This window comes from Fibroporia radiculosa, assembly GCF_000313525.1.
Source record: "Fibroporia radiculosa TFFH 294 genomic supercontigs, scaffold13168, whole genome shotgun sequence".
In the NCBI taxonomy this organism is placed as follows: domain Eukaryota; kingdom Fungi; phylum Basidiomycota; class Agaricomycetes; order Polyporales; family Fibroporiaceae; genus Fibroporia; species Fibroporia radiculosa.
This window is the reverse complement of record NW_012133482.1, coordinates 68,474-91,146: the sequence shown is the minus strand read 5'-3', so window position 1 is coordinate 91,146 and position 22,673 is coordinate 68,474. Positions and strand designations below refer to the sequence as shown.

Sequence of the window (22,673 nt, the reverse complement as noted above, 5' to 3'; positions counted from 1 at the left end):
AATTTGTCATGCTACCTTCGTATCAACCACTTAGTCAACAATCGTCAGTCTACGCCTCCTCGCAAAGTTTCTCTGGCCTTAGCTACTCAGATATTGGAAACGGTCTCGTTTCTACCCAGCCATTTTCTGCTCAGTCCTCTCTTCAAGGTTTGCACAATGCGGATCCCAACTCCCCGGAGACGTTCAAACAGAATATTCAAATTACTCTGGAGCATGTAGCTCGAGTGCAAAGTTTAGCAAGAAGCACATTGTCGGGAATGTATGTGCCAAGACGACCGAAGGTTCTCGACATACTCACACCGTAACAGCGAGCATGCATATCACCCGGGCATCAGTCCCATGCAAGTTGCGGGTCAGTACTCGAGCACGCTCCATATTTGGAAACGTGCTTAAAGGGCCTGTATCACATAGCGGATGCAGCTGCCTTGCAACAGGCTCTTCAGTCTCTTATCGAGATCTTGCGGCAGACTGGGGTTGGTGCGCTCCCTATACAGGCCCCAGACCTCGCCAACCCGCCGAGCGAGGAACAGCTGATGGCAGAGAGTTCACGCGCGATTCAGATGCTTTATGAGCGTCATAGACGCATGCAGGAGGGTGCGGGCATGGTAGCGAGTCTGTTGGGGGCAAGTGAGCAGGTAGGGAAGAAGTGAGGAGGTATTCACGTTGACACTGACAGTGCGCTTTATGATAATTTCCGGGCTTGTTTCTCATACCTCGTCGTTAGTGTCTAACACGCAGAACACACTTGCCGTGTGGTGGACTAGCAGCCTACGCAGAAAACATGCAGATCTGCAAGATCTATGCAGGCTTTTGTAATCACTCTGGCATGATGACCGTAATGCACCCTACATGAGTGTCGACTACGAATGTGTTTGCTCTGAAGTGATCGGAAGGTGTATCTGTATGTCCGCGCATACAAAATTCAAATCCTGTTCTATCGCTTTACCTATCATAAGGTGGAAGGATGCTTTCGTCTTCAGTTACCGCTAATACTCCGTCGTACCTGCGGCGTTGAATCCGACTGAAAGGGAACCCTAACCACGGATCAGGTCTATCGTCATAGCTTGTTCTGCGCTCCACTCCCGTGTCCAGCTGCACGCACACATTACTCTCGTACACGACTGACTTGCAATGGCTCACTTGGATCCTCTTACCTCACTCGTCGCAGCGCTCAAGCGCGACCACATCATTCCCGACGTCTTGCCCGAATCATTCAATCCATCGGTTCTGCTCGATGTAGTGTTCCCTAATGGCAAAGAAGTCCTCTTAGGCAATGAGCTTTCAAAGGAGGACGTCATGGACGAGCCTGCGATCAATTATGTGCCAATGAACATGCCATTCGAACAGGCTGAGGCGACCGGGGAGAGCGCTAGCGAAGAGATTGCATATACCCTCGTTATGCTAGACCCAGACATGCCATCAAAGGCGGACGTGAAGTTTCGGTGCTTTGCGCACTGGATAGTGCGTGCCAAGTGTTGTGTTTTAGTCAGGGTGCTCTTTCTGACACCACCCTAGATTATGGGGTTGAAGTCTCCAGCGCACTCTGCGAGTCGCACGTCGGATCCCAGTGCATTGAAGACGCATGTATCTACAACATCCTACATGCCCCCTGAACCTCTTCCTGGCTCAGGAATACATAGATATAGTTAGTCTACAGTTTTTGTTGCACCAGACAGTGATACTCACCACTTCGTCAAAGCTTTCTTATTGTATCAGGAGCTACTATCATCCGAGCTGCCTCAAGACGCCATGGTGCATCATGATACTGTCAAGGAAAGGCAGGAATGGGATCCGGTCTCATTTGGAGATAAAAATGGACGGAAGCTAGTAGGAGCGACGTACTTCTTGATTGCAGCACCAGAACAGTAGTGTGTCAATTAATATCTTACGTTTCATTCAATTTCTATTCTGAGTCTACGTTGATAATAATACGACATCCGTCGAATATTATTGCCTTTCGTCATTCGTCAGCCTATCAGGATATGATGTCGCCCTTCTAGTTGTGGGACTGTTGATCAAAACAAGTTGAGGTGTGGGATTGGCATACGAGGAAGGAACGGGTACCATGGCAAGAAGATATTAGTGAGCACTCCACCACTGTCACTACACTTCGGCGGAAGGGAGATGCCAAGGGCATTCCGAGTTTGATGCCTGCTTAGAAGCATGTAGAACTTACGGCCACGCAGTTTGACTCCAGGAATAGTATGTATGCGGTGTGGCTCTCATCATTACTGCTATAGTTCGTTGAAGCGATTCACAGAGAAAGTGTGCTTCATTTGTATGTTCAATATCAACTGTGGGCGACGAGAGTCGCATTAGTTCAACGAGACAATGATCCTGCGCGCTGAAATCCCCGTATAACAATCATTGAGCCAATATTTACCAGAGGAGAGCCACGAGTGAAGTGTGCAGAAGCCTCCAGGTATTCCAAGCATCAAGCTGCGTTTCGTAAAGATTGCCGTCCTTTAGTGTTGGACTGCTAAGTCGATATTCGCGATCACGGGGCCCATAGATACGCGTCGCGACGCGGCGCGTTGTTTGGGTATATTGTTTCCGAGGTTCAAGGTTGAACCAACCGTCACTGAGTGCGCCCACGAAGCCAAATAACTTGTGTTTGATCTATGTTCGACTTCCCGGCGTTGGTGTCCGGTCCTTGTCTCTTGCTCTCCGTCGACGCATCCGCTAGCCTGCATACACAGAACATATCCGGTTCTAGTATCTTCCGGGCGTCGTTCGGGGTGCGGTAGAGGAGACCGGCTGGTAAGACGGGCTTGCAATACCGCAAGGTATGGAATTATACTTCCCTCACTTTGTTGTGCCTGCTCATATGCGATTGGTAGTGGTCAATATCCATCCAGTGCGAGGAGTAAGAAGACATCTTGAATTAACGATCTCGCGACGAGACCAACGAGCAAGATCTGACCGCGCAATCCGCTCGGTTACATAGAATACTGACGAAGCCATCTCACGTTTCACGACTGCACATATCTCATTGCTGTATCACGACCTCACGCATTTTTTCTTCTCTTTATTTCCTCATATTTCCTCAAAATTGTTTTAGTAACGACGGGTTACGTTTTTGTACTCTCTCGAACAACACTCACGACGACTCTCAAGAACAAGAACAAGAACAAGCAAGATGCGAAGTACTTTACCTATCTTGTCTCGCGCTCCAGCTCCCGCGTCATCGTCTCCCATGCCATCTGGACAGTCAGGTCCGTCTAAAGAAACACCCCCGCATACAGTCCCCACCATTCGTCTCATCTCTGCTACGCCATCTGCGGTTGGTTCAGCATCTGACGCTAGCACATCGTTTTCAGCCGTTGCTCCATTTGCCTCATCACCCCTTGCTCCTCGCACCGATGCGCAACCACCACGTAAGCGTATAGTCCCCAAGAAATCCAAGCTGGGACTCCTCGGTGGCGGCGGCAAGACCAAGGAGAAGCCAAACAAGGACTTCTCGGATGTCGTGCGACGCGTTGGTGGAGAGACCGCCTCTACTGGTAGAGGTGGTTTCGAAATATATGTGGATCATGCAGAGGACCCAGACTTCGGCGAAATTGTGGTGGTGAAGAAGAAGAAATCCAGACTTGCGCTGGACGGCATGAAATGGGGTGCGCTCGGCGAAGTCACCAACGTCCCCTCCGTAGCTCAGGAGCAGGGAACGGCGCCGCCCATCGAGCATCTACTGAAAGTGAAGGGGGATGACAGTCAGAAGTGGTGGAGTATCGGTCGAGGAAGGAAAGATTCGAAGGGAAAGAACAAGGAGAATGACAATCCGTCTATCCGTTCGAAGAGTATGTGGGTCACCTTTGCTAGGTTTAAGTGCTAATAATTCCCTGCAGCTCCTGAGCCTGTCAAATCTCTTGACTCGCGTGCCCGTTTCAATTCTCTCGATTCTGGCATAATGCTGTCCAGCAGTATCCCTCGGGAAGCACGCTGCGATAGCATTTCTTCCTCCCAACTACCCATTCCTCTTGTTTCACCCATCGAGACTGCACCTCAGACCGCCAACGGATTGCTTGCTCCTGATGCCAATCCTCCCATAGGTTCAATCGCTGTTCGCGCGATCAAGTCGATGCGATCTTTGGCACACATGGCTAGCTGGGCGCAGCTGACAAACAACGGCGAGAAAGAGCCCGAACCCTTGCAGACGATGAAGACGAAGGAGAAGGAGAAAGGCGAGACGAAGAAAAAGAAGAAAAAAGACAAAAAAGAAGACAAGGTTAAGAAAGGAGAGAAGGAGAGGACGGTGAGGTGGTCTGGTAGCAGCTTTGAAGCTGGTGCATTGAGTGCGCAGGGCAGTCCGTTGCCTGCGCCCATGGAGGGCTCCACGAAGACGCTCGGGAGGAAGAAGCAAAGTGTTCTAGGACTTGGATTGCCGTCGACGATGCGACTCACCGCTGTCCGTCCTGTATCATCGTCGTCGTCCGCATCCGCGTTTGTGGACAGGCCTCAGGCTCCGTCGCGTTTGTCTGTTGATTCCGCACATCTAATCATGAACGCACAGGGCCGGCCGACGTCAATAATGTCCAATGGCTCGTCTCTCCGGCCACCGTCCACGGCGTCGGGTGGATCTATGTTTTCGGAACGCACGGGGCGCTCGTCCTCGAGCTCAGTAGCGTCTGTGCGCTGGGACGAGGAAGGCCTGCGATCTTCCAAGGAGCTGCAGAGGAAGGAACGTCGAAGCCGAGAAGATGGCAAGACCGCTCGCGCTGGAAAAGACAGCAGACGGTCGTCGGAGGCGCGAAAGCGCACCGCGATCTCTGAGATCTTCCCTGAGACCCAGACTGCCCGGCCTGCGTCATTGTCTCCACCTGCATCGATGATTGAAGGCCCTATTGTGCATGTTGAAGAAGCAACAGCCGATGGACATTCGGATGGTAGTGAGACGCATTCGACGGAGACACCGGCCAAGCGTAACCGCCCTCGTCCTGTGTCCGAACAAATGCTGGGCAGGACCAGGCCGCAACCAATATGTGATGATGCTGATGGTATGCATCTCCCCTTATTCTGCGTAATGTGTACTGATTGACCTACAGGGTCGGGGGTGCTCTCTATTCTTGATGCAGCTACAAATGATCTTGCTTCTCTCATTAATCGGTTGGATTTGGAAGCTACGCCGGGAAGTACTACTGCATCACCCTTCCAGCGGTCTCCCATTCACCGCGATGCCGAGGAGAGCCCTCTCAAGAAGCGAGCGATCGGCGACAGTCCTTTAAAGTTGGAGCTCCGGGGAAGTATGGCATCTATTCAATCGCTTCGTCCCTACGCTCAGGCGCAGCGATCAGTCTCTGCTACCACTCAACAGCCCACTGATCCCAAGCGCCTCATTGGCCAGCAAATTGCGCCTTGGTCCGAGCTCAATTGGCAAGTGTCACCGAAGAAGGGGAGGACAAGCACCGTGGCAGATCGTCCGACGCATAAGCGCACGCTCACACCGACACCGACACTGGACCTTCCGTTCGTATTTCAGCCGTTACGACCTGCGAAGGCGAAGGCGCCTCCAGTTGTTGCAACTTCTCCCCCTCTGCGTCTGTCTACCCCACCTGTTAACAACGGCGATAACGCAGCCCCTTCATCAGCGACGTTCGGGTCGAGGCCATCCAAAGTTGGGTTGAAAATATCAACAGATGAGAACGACGCTGCACCCTCGCCTACCCCCGTCTTCCGTATCAGCACCAACAAGAGTCAAAAAAGTCTTCGTAAGTCTACCAATCACGGTATGCCTATCCTGCCAGAAGCAAGGAAGGGTTTGGGTCTCACAGGCACTTTAGGCGGCCCTATGTCTAGCGAGCCGCCGGTCGATCCAGAAGACCCCGACTCCGACATTCCTGATGAGTTACAGGTGATATTGTCTGGCCAATCTGACGATGATTGCACTCGCCGCTTGGATGACACGCTTTCGTCTCGCCATAGCTCGTCTCCCTCTTCCCCGATCTCCCCTCTCGAAGTCTCGTTTCCTTATCCTCTGCCTGAAGTCATGGACTCTGTACCATCAATCCCAGCGCTGCAACTGTACGATGAGGAAGCGAATCATGCGGATATCGACGAAGGTGCAAACGGTTCATCCTCGGAGGACGATACCAAGAAATCTTTCGACTTCACTGGGGAGCTTCAGAAGCTCAACGAGTCTGGTGCGTCAGACAGGCGCAGCTTTGTGGAGCAGCTAGAGAATGCATTCCGTACGCCGGCAAGAGTCGAACTTGGCTATGACTTGGGCGAACAACTTGGTCTCAACAGTGGTTTCCTCGCCGTGCCTCCTGTTCCCGCTCTTCCGGCGGTGCTACGACCCACCCCATCGTCGGAAGTTGCACCACGAAGTGTATCAAACTTTGCGGAGGGCAACACGTTCTACGATAATTCTAGCAACCCCATGTATAGAGACTCGTGCGTTTCTGAGGACATGCCTTTTGCTCTGCACGAAAGTACAGAAGAAGACGAATGCAGAATATATCCCATATCAAAGAGATCAGGATCCATGTGTTCCAAGGCGTCGGACGGGCAACTGAACGTCGACTTCAAGTTCGGTGGCATTCCTCAGACTGTTGAAGAGGTCCAGGAGAAGCCGTTGACGCTGACTGACATCATTCCACCTCTGTTCCATGCTCGTTCGACCTCACGGTCGTCCATAATCGAGGAGGACAGCTCGGTTCTCAAGTCGATCCTGGCTAAAGCAGTTGATGTCTCTCCTGTGGATGTTCCTCCCGTTCCCCGCCGACGTGCCCTTTCAGATTGCAGCTCCCGGCGCAGCACTCATGGCCTCCCTGACGTCTCCTATTCAAACGGGTCGCATGGAAGCCACTCGAGGCGTTCGTCTGAGCTCAGTTTTGCGGGCTTGGAGTCTTTCGACGAGATTAGGCGAGGTTTCGAATTCGGGCCCAATAGGCCTACGTTCTATCCGCCGCCCGGTGCAATCTCGCGACCCTCTCGACCCTCTCACTGGAGGGAACAGTCTATGTTCAGCATCGCGTCTGTCTCATCCTATGGTGATGTCATTAACTCTGGCTCAATGGATCCTTTTGGGTATGGAGCTAGTCGGCCTCCTTCCGTAGACATGTCTGTCTCGGTGTCCATGTCTGTAGACGACACGTTTTCGTTCATTCACAGAGGCCGTCGTCAACGGGTCGACAGTGACGCTTCGAGCTTCTACTTCAACGCTGCTAGCCAAATGTCTCATTCGAATCGACGTGGTCACCGTCGGCTGGAGTCTGGAATGTCGGTGGCTTCCAATGCGCCGCCTGTGAGCCTGTATAATCGAAGCTTTGGCGCACACAGACGTAACGACTCTAATACCAGTGCTAGCTCCATGGCTCACTCCTATGCAATGTACGGTGCTCATGGAGGACGTGCGGTATGGGCTCGTCATCGTCAGGATCCTTCCATTGACTCTACTTGGAGCGAATATTCTGCATCACGGCTTGCGCGTCCCGGACTTGGAGATAAAATGTTCGACAACGAGCATGGTGTACCACTCACAGCAATCTCGGCTTCCCCTCCTGAAAGCGTCGTTGATGATCTCCGCAGTCGGGCCTCTTGGGATTCTTTCATTGACGACGGCAGACGTTCTTCAGTGAACGACTCCCTTTTTGAGAAGACCGATTACCGAACTTCCATGTCCTCGGATTCAGTGTTCGGGTTCGATGGGCCATACTCACAATATGCCCAAGAGCTGCCTACCCGCCAATTCCGACCTCTTTCTGTGATGAGCGAGGCCAGCGCCCATAGTCCCCGCAAGGATGATGACACTATGATTACAGTAAGTATTAATTGATCTGATCGACTTCCTCATTTCTGACGCGGTACACAGATGTTGGACGGTGGACATGTACGCCGCCTTTCTGTCAACTCTATGATCGGTGGCTCGCCTTGTGCAAGAGTAGGTAAGATGAGGCGTCCTGTGGGTCAGCTCCCTCAGGCGGTTCTTCAATTCCAGCAAGAGGATGTCTCATCTGTCGATTCTCCGAATAAGAGCAGACTGATAGAGAAGCCATCCATAGCGTCAACATCTTCTCAGCAATTCGGTGGAGAACGCATGATCATGGCACGCAAGGGTTTATTGGAACGGCAGAGCCTCGAGGACAGTGCACTGATTGCTCATGGTGAGGATCTCTTGGAGTCGCGTACGTAAAGTTTTTCTGTCATATGTTTCTAGGCTAATTAGATTCTGCATTGAAGTACGTTCTCAATCTATATTCTCGCGGCCTACACCAGCCTCTCGCTCTCGCTCAAGTACAGTGACCACGAGCTCGGGCGGGGAGACGCCCCCTCTTTCAAGCTCGGATGGATCATCGCTGTCCAGCGGTTCTCAGTCCAGCATCGACATTGGGCACCTCAACACCCTCCTGCTTAATACAACTTTCCCGAGTAGCGGTGTCGCTAGAGCTAGAGCAAGAGCTCGGGCGCGTGGGACGGGTCATCGTCGTAGAATCTCACAGGCTCGTGCTTCGCGATCGTCTGTTTATGAGACAATCCAGGAAGAATCGTCTGTCTCAGGCTCTCCCTCACCTGTGAAAGTCTTGATGCCGGAGGCGTCAAAGCTCGCTGCGTCACCTCCCACTTGTGATTCTGTGATCATTGTAGACGGCGACAGCGAGTCGATCATGGGTGACTGGGACAATGAGCATGGCATTACGACCTTGCGCAGATATTATACACTCCGCGACGAGGCGCACGAAACGGTCACTGAAAGTCAACGCATCTGGGCAGATACTCCATTCTCGGTCTTTGCCGTTCAATGTAAGTGACTGCACCAGTTCATATTATTGATCGCTAACAGAATCGTTATAGCGTTCCGTCCGCCTCGGAATCGAGGAGGTATGCAGGCGATGTTGGAACATTCACAGAAGAACTACGGTCCTCTGCCGTCCGAGCTTCGCCCTCATCGTGTGCGATCCCGCACGTCGTCAAGAGCGTCGCCGTATCCCCTTTGCAGCGTCCGTGCGTCTATGTCACCTGATAAGCCAAGGTCATCGCCCATGGGATGTGTTCCGTCACCACCAAGCGTGCAGTCCTCAGCGACAATCCAGCCTGTACTTCGGGAGGTGTCCGTCAACGCCAATACTGGTAACGTCTTGTCACCGCCGCCAGCTTTGGATGCTATCAAACCGTTCACTCCATTTTCTGTGGACTTCGACGCGTCTAAGCACGGTAAGGCTAACGTTCATCTGCCACCACTACCGCCGCTGCCCCCGCTTCCCATACGCCCAAGGGTTACTTCAAGCGCTCGCAGAACCGCTCTCGGCTGGTCGAAACGCAGCACAGGAAAGTCTTCCTCTAGCGATCAGAAAGAGAACATCAGCCAAGGAATGTTAATCACGTATGTATGCTTTATCTATGATCTCTCACTCTTGCTCACTCTGTTCGCAGCCCCTCTGAGACCCTTAGGATCAATCGCCCTCGTCCTCGTGGCCGACCAACCCCAGCTCGTGGCCTTGCCTCTGCACGATAAATCATTCTAAACCAAATCCACTCTGATCTCGTCTTCCAGGCCGTGGCCCCTCTGGATGCTCGTTGGCCAGAGGCACATGGTGGAGGTCAATGTCTCAGTATGCTATGCTTATTGCCCTATGCTCCATCTCCTACACATCACACTTCAGCTCTCATCGAACGCACACGCACGCATCTCATCTCATTGCAATTGCCCCCATCTACTGAAATTGCATTTGCTTCAAGTTCTTGACGAATCTACTAACGTGTCCTGACGAGTATACTACGCTGACGCCGTTCCGTTCGATGATCCTAGCTCACGATTCGAACTACTTACGACAAGCACGCTCACGACATATTCTCCGTGTCTTCCATCCCCCTTCCCGGTTTGTTGTCTTGATATTTCACGATTTCTGCTTTCTGATAGGGAAGGGCGTTGTCCGTTTCTTGCGCGAGACGCGATTAGCATCCGTTTCCCTATGCCACACGATCTGTATAGCCTCAATGTTTCTAAAATGAGCAAATGTATCTCTTCGTAGATCGAATAGATGATCCATTCCTCATTATATTGCACCGTGCCGCAACATTTGATCCGATATTATTATTCCATGTGAATGGGCTGCGTTATATGCGGTAGGCAGTCGGTACTCATCATGAGTCGATGTGAAGTTCTTGAAGAAACGGTGTACCTATGGATGCAATAATTGAGGCGGAGTAATCTACAAGCGATGTGGGCAGTGATATATTGTGGTTGCAGCTAGCCCGTAGATTGCAACTAGTATCGTCGACTTACGCTAGTAAATCAGCGTCATCACAAGGGGCGAATGGCGTGTGCAGTCTCTCATGATTATCGATTCCTGACAAAACTCGCGGCAGGTCCGTTGCGCTTCATAACGCCGACGTTGGCTTTGAAAGTGGGAAGCAAGATGAGCCCTGGTATAAGCGAAACAGCTCCAAGAGCTTACCTGATCTACGCTCCCATCCTTTCGCCTTCGCACTGTTCGCATTCCCGTTTACATTGAGACTTTTCTTAAAGAACCTGTTCACTTTGGGAGGCGGAACCATAGCTCGGGGTGTAACTGAAGGAACGGCAAGTGATGGGCTGGACATTGTGCGGATTGTCCGAGAGCTACAAATCTTTAACCTCCCTTTCAGGAGTATTAAGCGATGATCTACGTACCCGATATTAATGTCTTTAGACGGATGTTTGGCTCGTTTTCGTCTCAGGGCGGGTGGTTCGGGCGTGTCAGCTAAGTCCAGCTTTCGTTTTGACGATGGCTTGGGGATGGGTTTTGAAAGCGCGGAGGAAAATAGATGGTCGGGGAGATAACGGTTATTCGAGACAGTGAAATGTTGGGAAAAGGAGTCGTCAGCTTCTTCGTCCTCATACGAGCCTTTGTCCAACAAGCCACTCCCCTCCTCTCTGTCGTCGCCACTCATCTCTATATCTTCTTCCCCCCCTTCCGAGCCACCTCCAATTCCATCTGAGTCGTCGCCTTCTATCCTAGACCCAGCTCCCATGCCATGAGTCTTGTCGTCTAAGTCTGACTCGTCTTCGGCCTCTCTCATCGCTCGTTCCATTCTAGACTCAAGGTTATTACGCCCACCAGCATTTCCCCCCTCGCTTGCTTCCGCAGCTACCACCGCCTTTTCTTTCCCTTTCGACTTCGACTTCCGTTTTCTAGCAAGATTAGCTTTTGCTAGCTCTGCACGCTCTTTAAGGACGCGATCTCTCTCGCGATTCTTTTGCTTTTTTTTCGACTTCTCTGCAGCCTCGAATTTCAGGATGGTGATTTGATCATCTTGCGCCGCTTTTTTAGAAGAGCCAAAGGTAAATGCTTCTGGTGCCTCGTCATCGCTAGAAGTTGATGCCTGTGGAGCCATAAAGAAAATATTGGTGGGTATATGCTAGTGTTACCTCAGATTGGCATCCAGAAGCGATGAGCGAGCACAATCAATTGCCACTGCAAACTGAAAGTTAGGATAGACGCGTGACATACGTGACTTTCCGTCACGCAGCCTCCTGTCATGGACTCGTAGGCTTGCGCACTATCTTTGGCTTACTGCGATGCCGTGGGCCAAAAAGACCTTAACATCAAGCTACAGAACGTTCCTGAGCTATTCATCGCCTTTCTGCAGTGGTTTAGTATGCGTGTCTACCTTTCATGAATTAAATTGGCTCGCAACAGCCTTGTATCTTCTATTATAAATAAGCATGGTTTCCTTTTCCAGCCTACATCCCGTTTTGGACACGACTTCTGCCGTCCGCTTCCCACCCTTTCAATTTGCGCGTTATCATATCTTTCTTGCAATTATTTCAATGTATCTCAGAAAATGTATCCTCTTGCGCTCTCCCAACTTCTGCAGCATCTGCAGTAGCCATGCACTATGTAGACGGGAGCTTCGAAGCGACCGACCGCAGGTCGGACGCGGCAGGGGCTGCCACCGTTACTGCCCACTAGGTACACCGTTACTTGAAATCAATGATGAACCAAATGCGTAAGCACGGGTATACTGCTAGTGTAAAACGTATTGTATGGCATGTTACCATATTCAGAAAGATAGTAAATAAGATAAGGAACGAGTATATTAAGTAGCTAATAATGTCCGTTTGTATTCACGAGTTCATAATCTATTCTACTTCGACACCGCCTTGCGCGACGAGGACGAAGTATTGAGTTCTATTCAATATGCCGGGAATCATGCTTGTGTCACGGCCGTAGATGCAGAATGCAGATGTCATGCACTATGTTCAGACATCTGTCCCCCGGACTTATCATCAGCAAATGTTTTCGAGGACGGCTCGTAAAACGAATGCGCGACCGAGGCATCATTTGACTCTCTGCGTTCGCTGATTGACAGCGTTCCCATTGTGGGGTTTGTGTTCGGGGGCTGCGACGCAAACTGCACGGTATGGGTTTGGGGCGCAAGGGAGTAGAAGTCGTCCCTGCGCGTGAAGCCAGCGTTCACGGCTAGAATGACAAGGGTGGGCATGATTCCCTGCACCAAACGTGTTGATATCTGCAGAAAAGAAGTCCAACGGCCATGAAAGGTGACTGACCATGATCTGCGGCATAGACTCGATTACAATCCAGACGGAGTTGTCGCCACCGTAGCCATTTCCGGAGGTCTCGAAGAGCGCAAACTCAATGGTTTTCGCAGCTGAGAGCACTGAGCCTGATTCGAGAAGCAGGAGGATAACCCGGGAGTACGGGGAGTGCGTGTCCGACCCAAGAATTTTGGTGTTGCGATGGCCGACCCACCTGTACTACGATGAGTCTTAAATCCACCTATGCAGTGCACGCCGGCCGACATACCAAATCCGTGTGGCGGTAACAATCGTGACGCTAACATTTGTGCACAGTGACACGGCATACATCGCGGTGACCCAGTGAAAGCTGGTCTCGTAGAACGCCAAATTCAAGTGGGTCGAGTCCAGGGCAGGGTTCAGCCACCGCCCAATGGCGTAATATCCTGTGACTGTACAAGACGATCTGATAGCTGTTGTACGCGCAGAAGTGCCGGTCACATACTTGCAGTGGCAATCATCATGCATACTGGAAAGGCAGCGATCCAGAGCTTCTTTCCCCAGATCACGTAGAGACGCCAGACTATGACACTGTCCCCTACCCATATCTGCATTAGAGTTGTCAGTAAATATGCATGCTGCTGTCGCAGATTTGTCTGACATTTGTGACATACACCACATCTTTGGCGACATTCAGCGGGACGACGATGTTTGCGAAGTAGACTTGAGGCCCTGGGTCTTGTACATAGACTATGAATCCATTGATGAGCAGCCTTAGAGCCATTGCATTATGGGCAGTTGCGAGAACATAGCTTCGAGCGAAGAAACTTAGTGAAAGACTACCGAAGAAGCACATGGCTCACAGAACGATGATAGTCCCGGCGGTCACCTTGTTCATTTTCTTCCAGCCTTTCAGGCGAATCTTGTACATGGTTATACCGAATACGATCGTATAGAGTCCTGCATATGACAAATGTTAGAACGCACAACCAACAAACATTGAAATCTGAATGATATGGACCCCACAGGTAAGACTCCACCCAGCCAGCAACGAGGTAGGCCTCGTCGTTGCGGAATACAATACCCATCTGACAAAAATCGACTCAGAGCAGGAGCTTCCAAAGAGACGAAGACTGGTATTGGCAGCGTCGGTCTTTTGTCTACCTGGCTTCCGAACACCGGTGACATGCAGTGGTTTGACCCAGATTAGCACAACACAATTTCCCCCATTTATGGCATAACAAGCACTGAACGATGCATTCATCCTGCTGGGGATAATACGCGAATGTACTCCATCATTTATCGTCAATAATTCACTCGGATTCGTTCTGGACTCAGCCATGCTATGAGCTTTCTGAGGTGAAGGTCGCTATGTCGAACTTGAGGGCCCAAGGAAAGTCGAAGACATGGTGCGCACCTCAAGCATGAGGTCAATGTATGACATCGTAGTCAAAGCGGTTCTGAGCAACGTTAACGCCACGGTTCTTCTCCAGTCCAAGATCATCGAGATTGATGTTGCCGCCGTTGCCAGGCTCAAGGACAGATGGCATGACCTTGGCGTCCTCCCCAGTGTCCTTGGCCTTGCGCACACGAGACATGAGGCAGGACGTAATTTTCCAGCGGGCGTAGGAACTCAGCACGAGCTTCCTGTGTTGAGAACGGTGGAGTCGGGCAACCCGAGGGCATCTGGGAGACCCAGCCGCAGTCAGGCGGATACAACGCGGACACGCCTAGTTAGGTAGTTAGCCAAGGCGGATCCAAACGCATCTATACTTAAGACGACTACGTACCAGCTCCTAAGATAATTCGCTCTTTGCCTCTCTCGCTCGAACTGTTACCGTCTCTCGCAACATCCTGTAGTGTTGATACCCTCCGAAAAACTAGTAGCACAGCGAAGTTGACTTTTGGGAGGTGATTAAGCAGGGCAGATGTCGTTGCGGAGACACCTTTCATTAGCGTGGCATCGCTATTGGGATTTTGAATCCATGCCCAGGCATGCACAGGCAAGTGTCCGCTTATTGCCCTATTCAAAGTGCTTACCGGACCAATGAGCAAGCTTACCGCTTAAGGTACGCGAGGTGTCCAAGAGTCTAAAACCCTAATCCGATTAACCAGTTTGAATTGAGCGATTCGGCGACTCGGAGGGCTTCCCCTGAATTTTCCCAAGTTAGAGGACCAGCGTAGACCAAATGCTCGGATAAATTTGCTTTAAACATTCAACGGCTACGCCTCTCCTGCGGCCTCCTTTTCCATTCCTAAGTGATTTCGTTCACACACATCATTCTGGTCCTTGCTTCCATCTCTTGAAGTAAGAATATTTCCCCATTCATAGCTGTCTAAGATTGCATCCCCCCCGCCAATTCGTGGATGGATGCTTCGTGCAGATAGTCTTGTGCGGTGTTCGACACTGTCTACCTAGGCAGGCAAAGGTCTCCTTGCTGTGGAAGGTAGGATGTTGCACGCTGATGCTTCAGAGTTCGGAAGGCTTAGCACGCCGAGCAGGCGAAGATCACAAGGAAGTGAGAGTCATTGTTAGCCCTGCGTCCACTCATGTGTCGGATTGGTCTTCTGCGCTCACCAAATCCGAATGGTCAGTTTGGCCGCAGTGCGCGAAGTGTCCAATAATATTTTCGATCTTGCACATAGAGTACGCATCCCCATCCATTCACGACTGGAAGCTAACGTTGCATAGCTGAAATCAGATATGGCGGACGAAATCAACCAATACCAAAGCAAGACATTTGAGATGTTTGGACGGATCTTTCGCTTAACGTGCATCCTTTGTCTTGACACTAAGTTATGTGCCAAGGATATGTGTAACGTATTAAGGAGGAAGTGACAGTAATTGAGATTACTATGCAGCTCGAAAGGATGGGTTTTCGTGACTCGTCCAACAGATAAAATTCCGTGGCAGCGGCAGTTACGGATACATCTGGGTATGAGACTAGCCAAGTAGGTGCATATGAAGGTCAAGCTGCGGTCCGTCTGGATTAGCTTGTGATGTTGCTACGACGTGTTCCCGTAGTCTGAATCAGAGTTTTGGAGTGAGCGAATCCGCAACATCGCCGCTAGCTCTCACCTGTCCTCCGTATGCCTGATGTGCGCCCTCCCCATCTTCGACCGAGTACGCACGACATCATCAGTACCACTAAATTGTGACTAGACGTAATAATTTTTGATGTCGGTCTTGTTTCTAATACCTCTCATTCTGTACTTGAACCTACGCACGGAGACTCAAGTGACAGGCTCTGGTACTGGGCCCGAATGGTTGATGCATAGTGGTTGTACAGCTTGAATACCAAACGTATGAACAAGAGGCGACTTGGGACATCATACACTTGCAAGAAAACAAGCAGGATTGATCAAGTGTCAACCTGGAAACTGTGCATGAGAAACCCAACATTGTGCGTCGCAACAGGACAGGACGCACTTCGACGAAAATGGAGGATCCCTCTTGAATGCGCAAGCGGCAGCCGGCTCTCCAGAATCGAGCAAATCCAGTGCCACCATTGGTCGCGCTTCTCGTGAACATTAATTGATGATACGCTTACTAATTACCACTCTGAAACAAATCCAGACTGAGCTTTTCTCTTCCTTGCCTTCACCTAGTCCTTCGCATCGTAAGTTGCGTGGAGCAGCAGTGAACCTTTCGATTGACTTCTGCGACTAGTCTGATGGTCGTGGCCGAGTCTCTATTCGACAAGAGCGGCGCGGATATCATTCTGAAATCGTCCGACGGAGTCGACTTCCACTATAAAGTCATTCTTGCATAGGCCTCCCGGTTCTTTGACACCATGTTCACCCTTCCTCAACCGACGCCCCATTGGGTCGACTCTGCCATGAGCGATGACGTCCCTAGAAACCTCATCGACTCTTGACAAGCTCCTCCGGATATGCTACCCCGGGAAGAAACCTCTATGGAAGAGTACGCGCCGCCGCCAAGCAGTCCTTGCGATACCGGCTATTCCCCCTGAAGAAGAACACGAAAGGTCTGGAGGATATTCCAGCATCTTCATTGTATGCATTGATGCATTATCGCGAGGCCTGTGTTAGTGCGTCTGGCGAGGCTTTGCTCGAGTACCTTGATGATCAAGCCAATCTGAGAGAATTCGTATCCGGTGGTCTCGATTACCATCTGGACACATTCATCCCTTTAGCCCTAGATATAGAGAGCTACCGCTCACGATGCATGGATGTGCTGAAGCTAACACCGTGTGGTGCGAGGCTACTGGACGACAAGTTGCTAGGGTCTGGAAAATACTCAACGAACAACCCTGAATGCCCCGAGTGCTACTTGTCTATGTTGCATCAATTCAACACTTCAATCAAGTGCTTGCAAAGAGGGTCGACAAGGAGATGTCAAAGGTACGTGCCCCATCTGAACCCTCATTCGATTTCTACTGATCCTATTTGTGGCCTCTTGTAGATAGTCCTGGATCTATAATTCCAGCACGATCAAATTCACAGCGCTGGTCGCTTACATATCAATTCCATCTGTTCTTACTATTGTCTCATTGTAGACGTGCCATCGAGAAGTGGATAGCCAAGATCTACTTTAATAGGTATGTCTCATCGCGTTTTTGAACCAGTACCCTGATATTTTGACGGAGAATCAAGTAATTTGTGTGAATAGAAAATTTACACCTCACTTGACTGTATTTTGAAAGCTGCCTTTTATGGGCGTGTCTGATTGCGAAGCACGCATGCACATTACCGCACTCACCTGCTACAAGTCCCACTTTGTCCGCCTGAGTCGGTTCAAGTAGCCTTGATCCTGATGATTCCTCTCATCCGAGTGTCATCTGTGTGGTCGAGCTAGGAGTCTTCCAGTGACATTCCCAGGGTAGATCTTATATCTGGTACTTCGGCGCTCTACACCAGCATGAGGGCGGTATATGGACTTGGCATTGTTGGCTAGGCCGCGCGAGATATCCCCTTCGGAACTTCACTGGTCGGATTGGGTAGGCTGTCTGCTGTCGTGGCATGTTAGCTCTACATTCCAGCTTCCTCAAACCGAATGTGCCACACCGCCGTCCGGCCGTACGGAGGCCAAGACAGACTGGTATGTGCGGCGTCGCTCCTATGACTCGATTCCGTAGCGCATACTCAAGAGTTAGGACCGCCCATTCCCGCTAGGACGCGGGCCACAGGAGCGCTTGAGGCGGTACTATATAGATGAGCCTTGAAACGTCGCACCTCCGAGTGCAACCCTCTTTCCCGCGAGACCTTTACACACTTGTGTGATTTACTGGACTATACTATGTGGGGCTTTAGTAGAAAGTCTGAGTCGCGTCCAAGTCCATTGTTGAGCCCCTTCTCCGAAGCGCCGTCCTATTTTCAAGCACCATCATATTTCCAAACGCCATTGTAAGTAGTTGTATGATATTCTCGACCTATGTCTGATTCAACTCAGCGCATTTGGATCGTGCGTTCCATGAATCGCGTCCATTCTCCCGCTCTCTGAGCACATCACAACATAGGCAGGTTCCATTCGGTTCAGTGGCGCCGCCACTGCCTTTCCCGTATTACTTCGGGACGCCCAATCCATACGCGATGCAGTCATACTCTCCGTAAGCCCGGACACTAGCGCCTTTAAACTCAATCCTAGTCGCTGACTGTCCACGCTCCCATGCTGCTAGCTGTTATGCCGGATCATCGTAAGCCATAACTTCTCCAGAATGGATCAATATGTGGTTTGATCTCCAACTGCATTCTAGGAGCCGCGCGCTAGACCATCAAGGGCCCGTACCTCGAAGGCCCGCTACGACCATCCATACGCACCATCATTTTACCAGCCACCACATACACCTTGAGCGCGTGAAACGTTCGCGCCATAGCCAGAGACACCCTAGGAATGAATATCGTGTGTGCTATCTATGCCAGTACCGTAATCAATTTAATGAAATATGCGGTATATCAGCGCCGAGGCCGCAACTGGCTCCCATACAGACAACAAAGAGCCTTCCTCAGCGACCACAGCGTCCAGCTACCCTGATCAAGCCCAGGTACTCGAAATGTACAGGGACAAAGAAAGCGTTGTGTGTGAGTACCACCATAATGTCCATCAAGTCAGCTAAATGAAGTTCGTCATCCTCGCCCGACTTTCTTCACAGATTGGAATCAATTACAGGGGCCAGAAAAGGGAGCTCCACGGCTGCGTGAACGACGCGAAGAATGTGAAGAAATTTCTGATTAGTGAGCCATGTATAAAGCCCTTGAGATGTAGAGCTCTATCCACATTGCCGCGACATTCAGAACGCTTCGACTACAAGGCGGAGAATATTTTCATGCTCACCGATGACTCATCTAACCCCCATCACCAACCCACGCGGGCGAACATTATCGACGCGATGCATTGGCTCGTGAAGGATGCCAAGCGGCACGATTCATTGGTTTTCCATTGTGTGTATGAGTAGGAGATTCCCGGGATATATGGCATTTCAACTTATGCCCCATTGCACAGATTCGGGCCATGGAGGCCAGACGAAGGACCTGGATGGAGACGAAGTCGACGGCCTCGATGAAGGTATGCACCTGTCGTAACCATAACCTTCAGCATTTTCCATGCTCAAATGGGATAAGTCATCTTTCCTGTGGATTACAAATGGACAGGCCATATAGTGGATGACGTACGTTGTGATGCTTTCCCTTCATTTACTTTTTCTGATGCCAAGCTATCGCTTCCAGGAAATGCATAAGATTATGGTACTCGAGACAGCTCTGAAGCATGCTCGGACTTACTAACATATTTGTATATCAGGTCAAACATTTACCGCGAGGTTGCCGTCTAACGGTATGTTCCGTGTACGCGTCGTAAAGTGCGTACTGATTGAGCATTCGGTTCAAGGCACTGTTCGACGTAAGTTCGTTACTTGTTTAGTTACACTGAGAGTAAACATGGCTATTAGTCTTGCCATTCTGGTTCTGCGTTGGGTACGTGTCACCTCTTTTCGATTTTTTGCAAATTTATAACATCGCGCAGATCTGCCGTATGTTGTAAGTAACACAGACTGTGCGTAACACGGCTTTCTGATAATCATGACAACCTTGGCGCTTAGTACCAAACAACGGGCCGAGAAAGAGGACATAGCGAAGTGACGCCAAGTCATTGGAAGGAGAAGTACACGGATGCGGACGTCGTGAGCGATGCTAACACACTGTTGAAATTCAACCCCGCCCATTGTAATAAATCGCAGATCTCGTGGAGTGGCTGTATGGATTCTCAAACAAGTGCAGACACTTGGGAGGCAGGTGCTGCAGTTGGAGCGATGAGCTATGTACGTGTCGTACTCTGTTGCTGTTCGTGTCCCTGAATGTAGCGTGCTCTCTATCATCCATCACAGGCATTCATGAAGTCTCTTAGTGCGTCATTTCCCTTTTCGACGCTTCTGTGATCGCTGAATCAATGCAGCCGATAAGCCTCAGCAGTCGTATCAACAACTTTTAGGATCAATACGGTGCGTGAGGTCCGTTTTCAGTGAATTCCTTTTCGTTGATTCGCCTTAGATCTATTCTCAAGAAACATTATAGTCAGAAGCCACAACTCTCTGCTTCACACCATATCGTATGTGTTTGCGAGCTACGTAACTTCGCCGCGAGTACTCATCGACTTTTAGGACACGACTCGCGAATTCATTATGTAGCGCTCATTTCACACCACAACACTATGTAACTTACTATGTATCTACTATACCCCTTTCCCCATAATTTCAATCTATGCGTTGGTCGCAATCCTTATGTACAATAATGTGTACTTAAAGCTACAAAGATCTCAAGCCGTACATGTAATTTTACACCCCTCTTGTCCGTATGATCAGTGACTAGATTGTGTTCGTATCTCCCTGGCTACTAAGCATCTTCGTAACGCGGATTCTTGTAAATGTGAGGCCATACAGTAGAAGATTGACAGACATCTCGCCACAGCTGTCTCCAGGATATAGGATTTCCCTGAGGGAAAGGGGAGTGAGAACCAACGGCTTCAAAGCTGATATTGACGCACCTGATCGCGTTGCATGAGGCAGTAGGTGCCCTCAGTTTCACCACGACTGAAATGCTCGAGCTCTACCCAGCCCTTGTACAGCAGCTTGCGCTTATCATACCCGCCTATCCTCATGCGTAGGACCTTTGTCACACCGCTGCTCTGCACTACGTCCACTTCGACGGCCGATTTCCACTTCACGCCGAGATTAGTGAGAGCTTCTTCTATGAGCGGTAGCATAATATGCGGCCCGAGCTTCGCATAGAAACGTGTGAGGTGCGGGGTGTACCGTGTGCCGCCCTGTGTTTGCGACTAGACAGCCGTCTCAGCAGCATATACGAAGAAGGAACACCACTTGTACGCACAAAAAGCATCAGTGTCTGTGTGAACTGCGTATTGTGCGAAGCAGTCCCCATGATCTGATCGCCGTCGCCGTCCACGTATCTGTGCAAATTAGTATTGACCAGAAGAAGAAATATAAAATATTTTCGACGTACAAGGCGATATCTGGGGAAGCAATTGCTAGATCGCCCGTCTGACGGAGCGATTCTGTGAGCGAGGATGCGAGCGAGGATAGTCCCCGGCTCGCGATCTGACTTGGGCTGTGACATGTTAAATTCGCGTAGTCACGATCCGTGCCAACCGACATCCACGTACCGAATCATCCAAGGATGCCCCCGAATCTCAGCCGGGGTCATTCTGCGCGACGAATCGACAGCTAGCATGCCTGTCAAGAGGGCTATGGGATATCCAGGTTATCCAATGTAAAGCACTATGGAGGTAAGGCTACTAACATAATACGCTGTTGCTAAACCGATTCCACGGATCCTCGTCGAAGCAGTGGCCAGAGAGGTAGCGCGAAAATTCATAGCTACGTCTCGTCGGTTCATCCCACGGCGTATCTGAGAGTAAGAGCTCGGGTAAAAATGGCGAAGAAATACTGCAGAAGGTACTGACTGCCAGCAAGCATGGCGAACAAAATGACGCCAGCGCCCCACATATCAATAGACACAGCCTCGTATGGATCATTGTTCCCTTTCATCTGAGATGGCCACGTGGTATGGAACAAAGATCACGCAAGAAAATGCTCTCTCTTACCTCTGGGGCCATGTAAGGCAAACTCCCACAGCGTTCTGTCAATAATCTGGTTTTTCCAGTCTCTTTGAGCTTGTAGACGGTACAAAGTCCAAAATCTGATATTTTAAGAGTTCCGGCAGCATCGAGAAGCAGATTTTCTGGCTTGAGATCCCGATGGCAGACCCCCTCGCCGTGAATGTAGTCCTTCATCGCTCAAGTGTTAGGACGTCGAAATGAGAGGTCTCAGATGTATGCTCACCAAACCGGCCATCATTTGCGTGAAATAGTAATGTGCAAGTTCTTCACTTATACCAATATCGGGAGCTATGCGGTGGCTGTGTCAGGTCTAGGTGTAACGTTCCGACCGCCGAACACACCTATCTTGTCAAACAGGTCACCTCCCGCGGCGAGCTCCAATAACATGTAGATCCCAGGATGGTACGGCAAGTCCTGGTCCGGCTCAACCTGAACGGCGTTGAAAAATTCGAGGACATTCCGATGCTTGAGAGCGGTATGCACGCGCATTTCCTTGCTGAGGTTCTTTCGTTCCGTCGGCGTTGTCTCGGTAGTCAGCGCGACAACTTTGCAAGCGGCAACACGGTGATCCTCGATGTGAACGGCACGGAACACGCTAAGATCAAAATTACGGTTAGTCAATTGAATTCTATACAGCAGGCATTGAAGTTTGAGATAGTTTGCGGAGTTAGCGACCTTGCGGCCGCGTCCTGAACTCAGTAGTGAATGGAAGCATGCATCTGAAAACGCTTCCATGCTTTTTTTCCCGAAAAAAGTACGGAGATTTGCGCACAGGGCTGTAGAACGAACGGAATTACAGCTCACGTAGAGAAACCGCCCCCGCCAATTTGCTGCACAAGCTGGAAACCTGCTTGAATGGTGAGCAGAAGCCATAGAAATGTATAATATAAATTCCCTACCGTGAACTTTGGGATATCTGAGCTTCATGATGGGTATAGACAGGTTACATGCCAACGACGGTCGCGCGAAAGTCGCACAAAGGCTGAAGCCTGGAAGTGTGGCGGCCGCGGCAAGAGCCGCGGAGAGACAGAACGCGTAGAGTCACCGGTCACATGATATTGTGTCACCTTGCCTTTCCACAAATAGTAATGCTCAGCTGCTTCCTCCTTCCGCCTTGGCAGAAAT

The 22,673-nt window shown here is 50.5% G+C and overlaps 7 protein-coding genes across 7 annotated transcripts; 4 read left to right on the top strand and 3 right to left on the bottom strand.

Annotated features, from left to right (window-relative positions):
* Positions 1 to 8: 8 nt before the first annotated feature.
* On the top strand, positions 9 to 650 carry FIBRA_07527 (uncharacterized protein; the record flags this gene model as incomplete). The annotated part of the gene is made up of 3 exons (XM_012329206.1): positions 9 to 259; positions 309 to 352; positions 412 to 650. 3 exons carry the CDS (start codon positions 9 to 11, stop codon positions 648 to 650), a joined length of 534 nt encoding a protein of 177 aa, XP_012184596.1.
* A 481-nt stretch (positions 651 to 1,131) lies between these two features.
* On the top strand, positions 1,132 to 1,869 carry FIBRA_07526 (uncharacterized protein; the record flags this gene model as incomplete). The annotated part of the gene is made up of 3 exons (XM_012329205.1): positions 1,132 to 1,461; positions 1,516 to 1,645; positions 1,700 to 1,869. 3 exons carry the CDS (start codon positions 1,132 to 1,134, stop codon positions 1,867 to 1,869), a joined length of 630 nt encoding a protein of 209 aa, XP_012184595.1.
* A 1,327-nt stretch (positions 1,870 to 3,196) lies between these two features.
* FIBRA_07525 (uncharacterized protein) lies at positions 3,197 to 9,451 on the top strand (the record flags this gene model as incomplete). Its single annotated transcript, XM_012329204.1, has 7 exons — positions 3,197 to 3,797; positions 3,846 to 4,994; positions 5,043 to 7,759; positions 7,811 to 8,123; positions 8,179 to 8,739; positions 8,791 to 9,319; positions 9,370 to 9,451. The coding sequence occupies 7 exons, from the start codon at positions 3,197 to 3,199 to the stop codon at positions 9,449 to 9,451; spliced, it is 5,952 nt and encodes a 1,983-aa protein (XP_012184594.1).
* Positions 9,452 to 10,276: 825 nt separating this feature from the next.
* Positions 10,277 to 11,313, bottom strand: FIBRA_07524 (uncharacterized protein; the record flags this gene model as incomplete). The annotated part of the gene is made up of 3 exons (XM_012329203.1): positions 10,277 to 10,335; positions 10,395 to 10,558; positions 10,610 to 11,313. The coding sequence occupies 3 exons, from the start codon at positions 11,311 to 11,313 to the stop codon at positions 10,277 to 10,279; spliced, it is 927 nt and encodes a 308-aa protein (XP_012184593.1).
* An 855-nt stretch (positions 11,314 to 12,168) lies between these two features.
* Positions 12,169 to 14,055, bottom strand: FIBRA_07523 (uncharacterized protein; the record flags this gene model as incomplete). The annotated part of the gene is made up of 8 exons (XM_012329202.1): positions 12,169 to 12,429; positions 12,491 to 12,692; positions 12,747 to 12,909; positions 12,963 to 13,065; positions 13,119 to 13,269; positions 13,321 to 13,417; positions 13,479 to 13,545; positions 13,900 to 14,055. 8 exons carry the CDS (start codon positions 14,053 to 14,055, stop codon positions 12,169 to 12,171), a joined length of 1,200 nt encoding a protein of 399 aa, XP_012184592.1.
* Positions 14,056 to 18,363: 4,308 nt separating this feature from the next.
* FIBRA_07522 (uncharacterized protein) lies at positions 18,364 to 20,100 on the top strand (the record flags this gene model as incomplete). The annotated part of the gene is made up of 15 exons (XM_012329201.1): positions 18,364 to 18,495; positions 18,571 to 18,652; positions 18,713 to 18,859; positions 18,921 to 18,983; positions 19,040 to 19,086; positions 19,145 to 19,162; positions 19,218 to 19,250; positions 19,305 to 19,316; positions 19,366 to 19,390; positions 19,440 to 19,453; positions 19,516 to 19,734; positions 19,801 to 19,819; positions 19,869 to 19,914; positions 19,964 to 20,021; positions 20,074 to 20,100. The coding sequence occupies 15 exons, from the start codon at positions 18,364 to 18,366 to the stop codon at positions 20,098 to 20,100; spliced, it is 942 nt and encodes a 313-aa protein (XP_012184591.1).
* A 205-nt stretch (positions 20,101 to 20,305) lies between these two features.
* On the bottom strand, positions 20,306 to 22,475 carry FIBRA_07521 (uncharacterized protein; the record flags this gene model as incomplete). Its single annotated transcript, XM_012329200.1, has 12 exons — positions 20,306 to 20,404; positions 20,457 to 20,747; positions 20,801 to 20,879; positions 20,933 to 21,027; positions 21,083 to 21,174; positions 21,230 to 21,337; positions 21,393 to 21,477; positions 21,534 to 21,716; positions 21,772 to 21,836; positions 21,890 to 22,143; positions 22,353 to 22,395; positions 22,448 to 22,475. 12 exons carry the CDS (start codon positions 22,473 to 22,475, stop codon positions 20,306 to 20,308), a joined length of 1,422 nt encoding a protein of 473 aa, XP_012184590.1.
* Between the last annotated feature and the right edge of the window lie 198 nt (positions 22,476 to 22,673).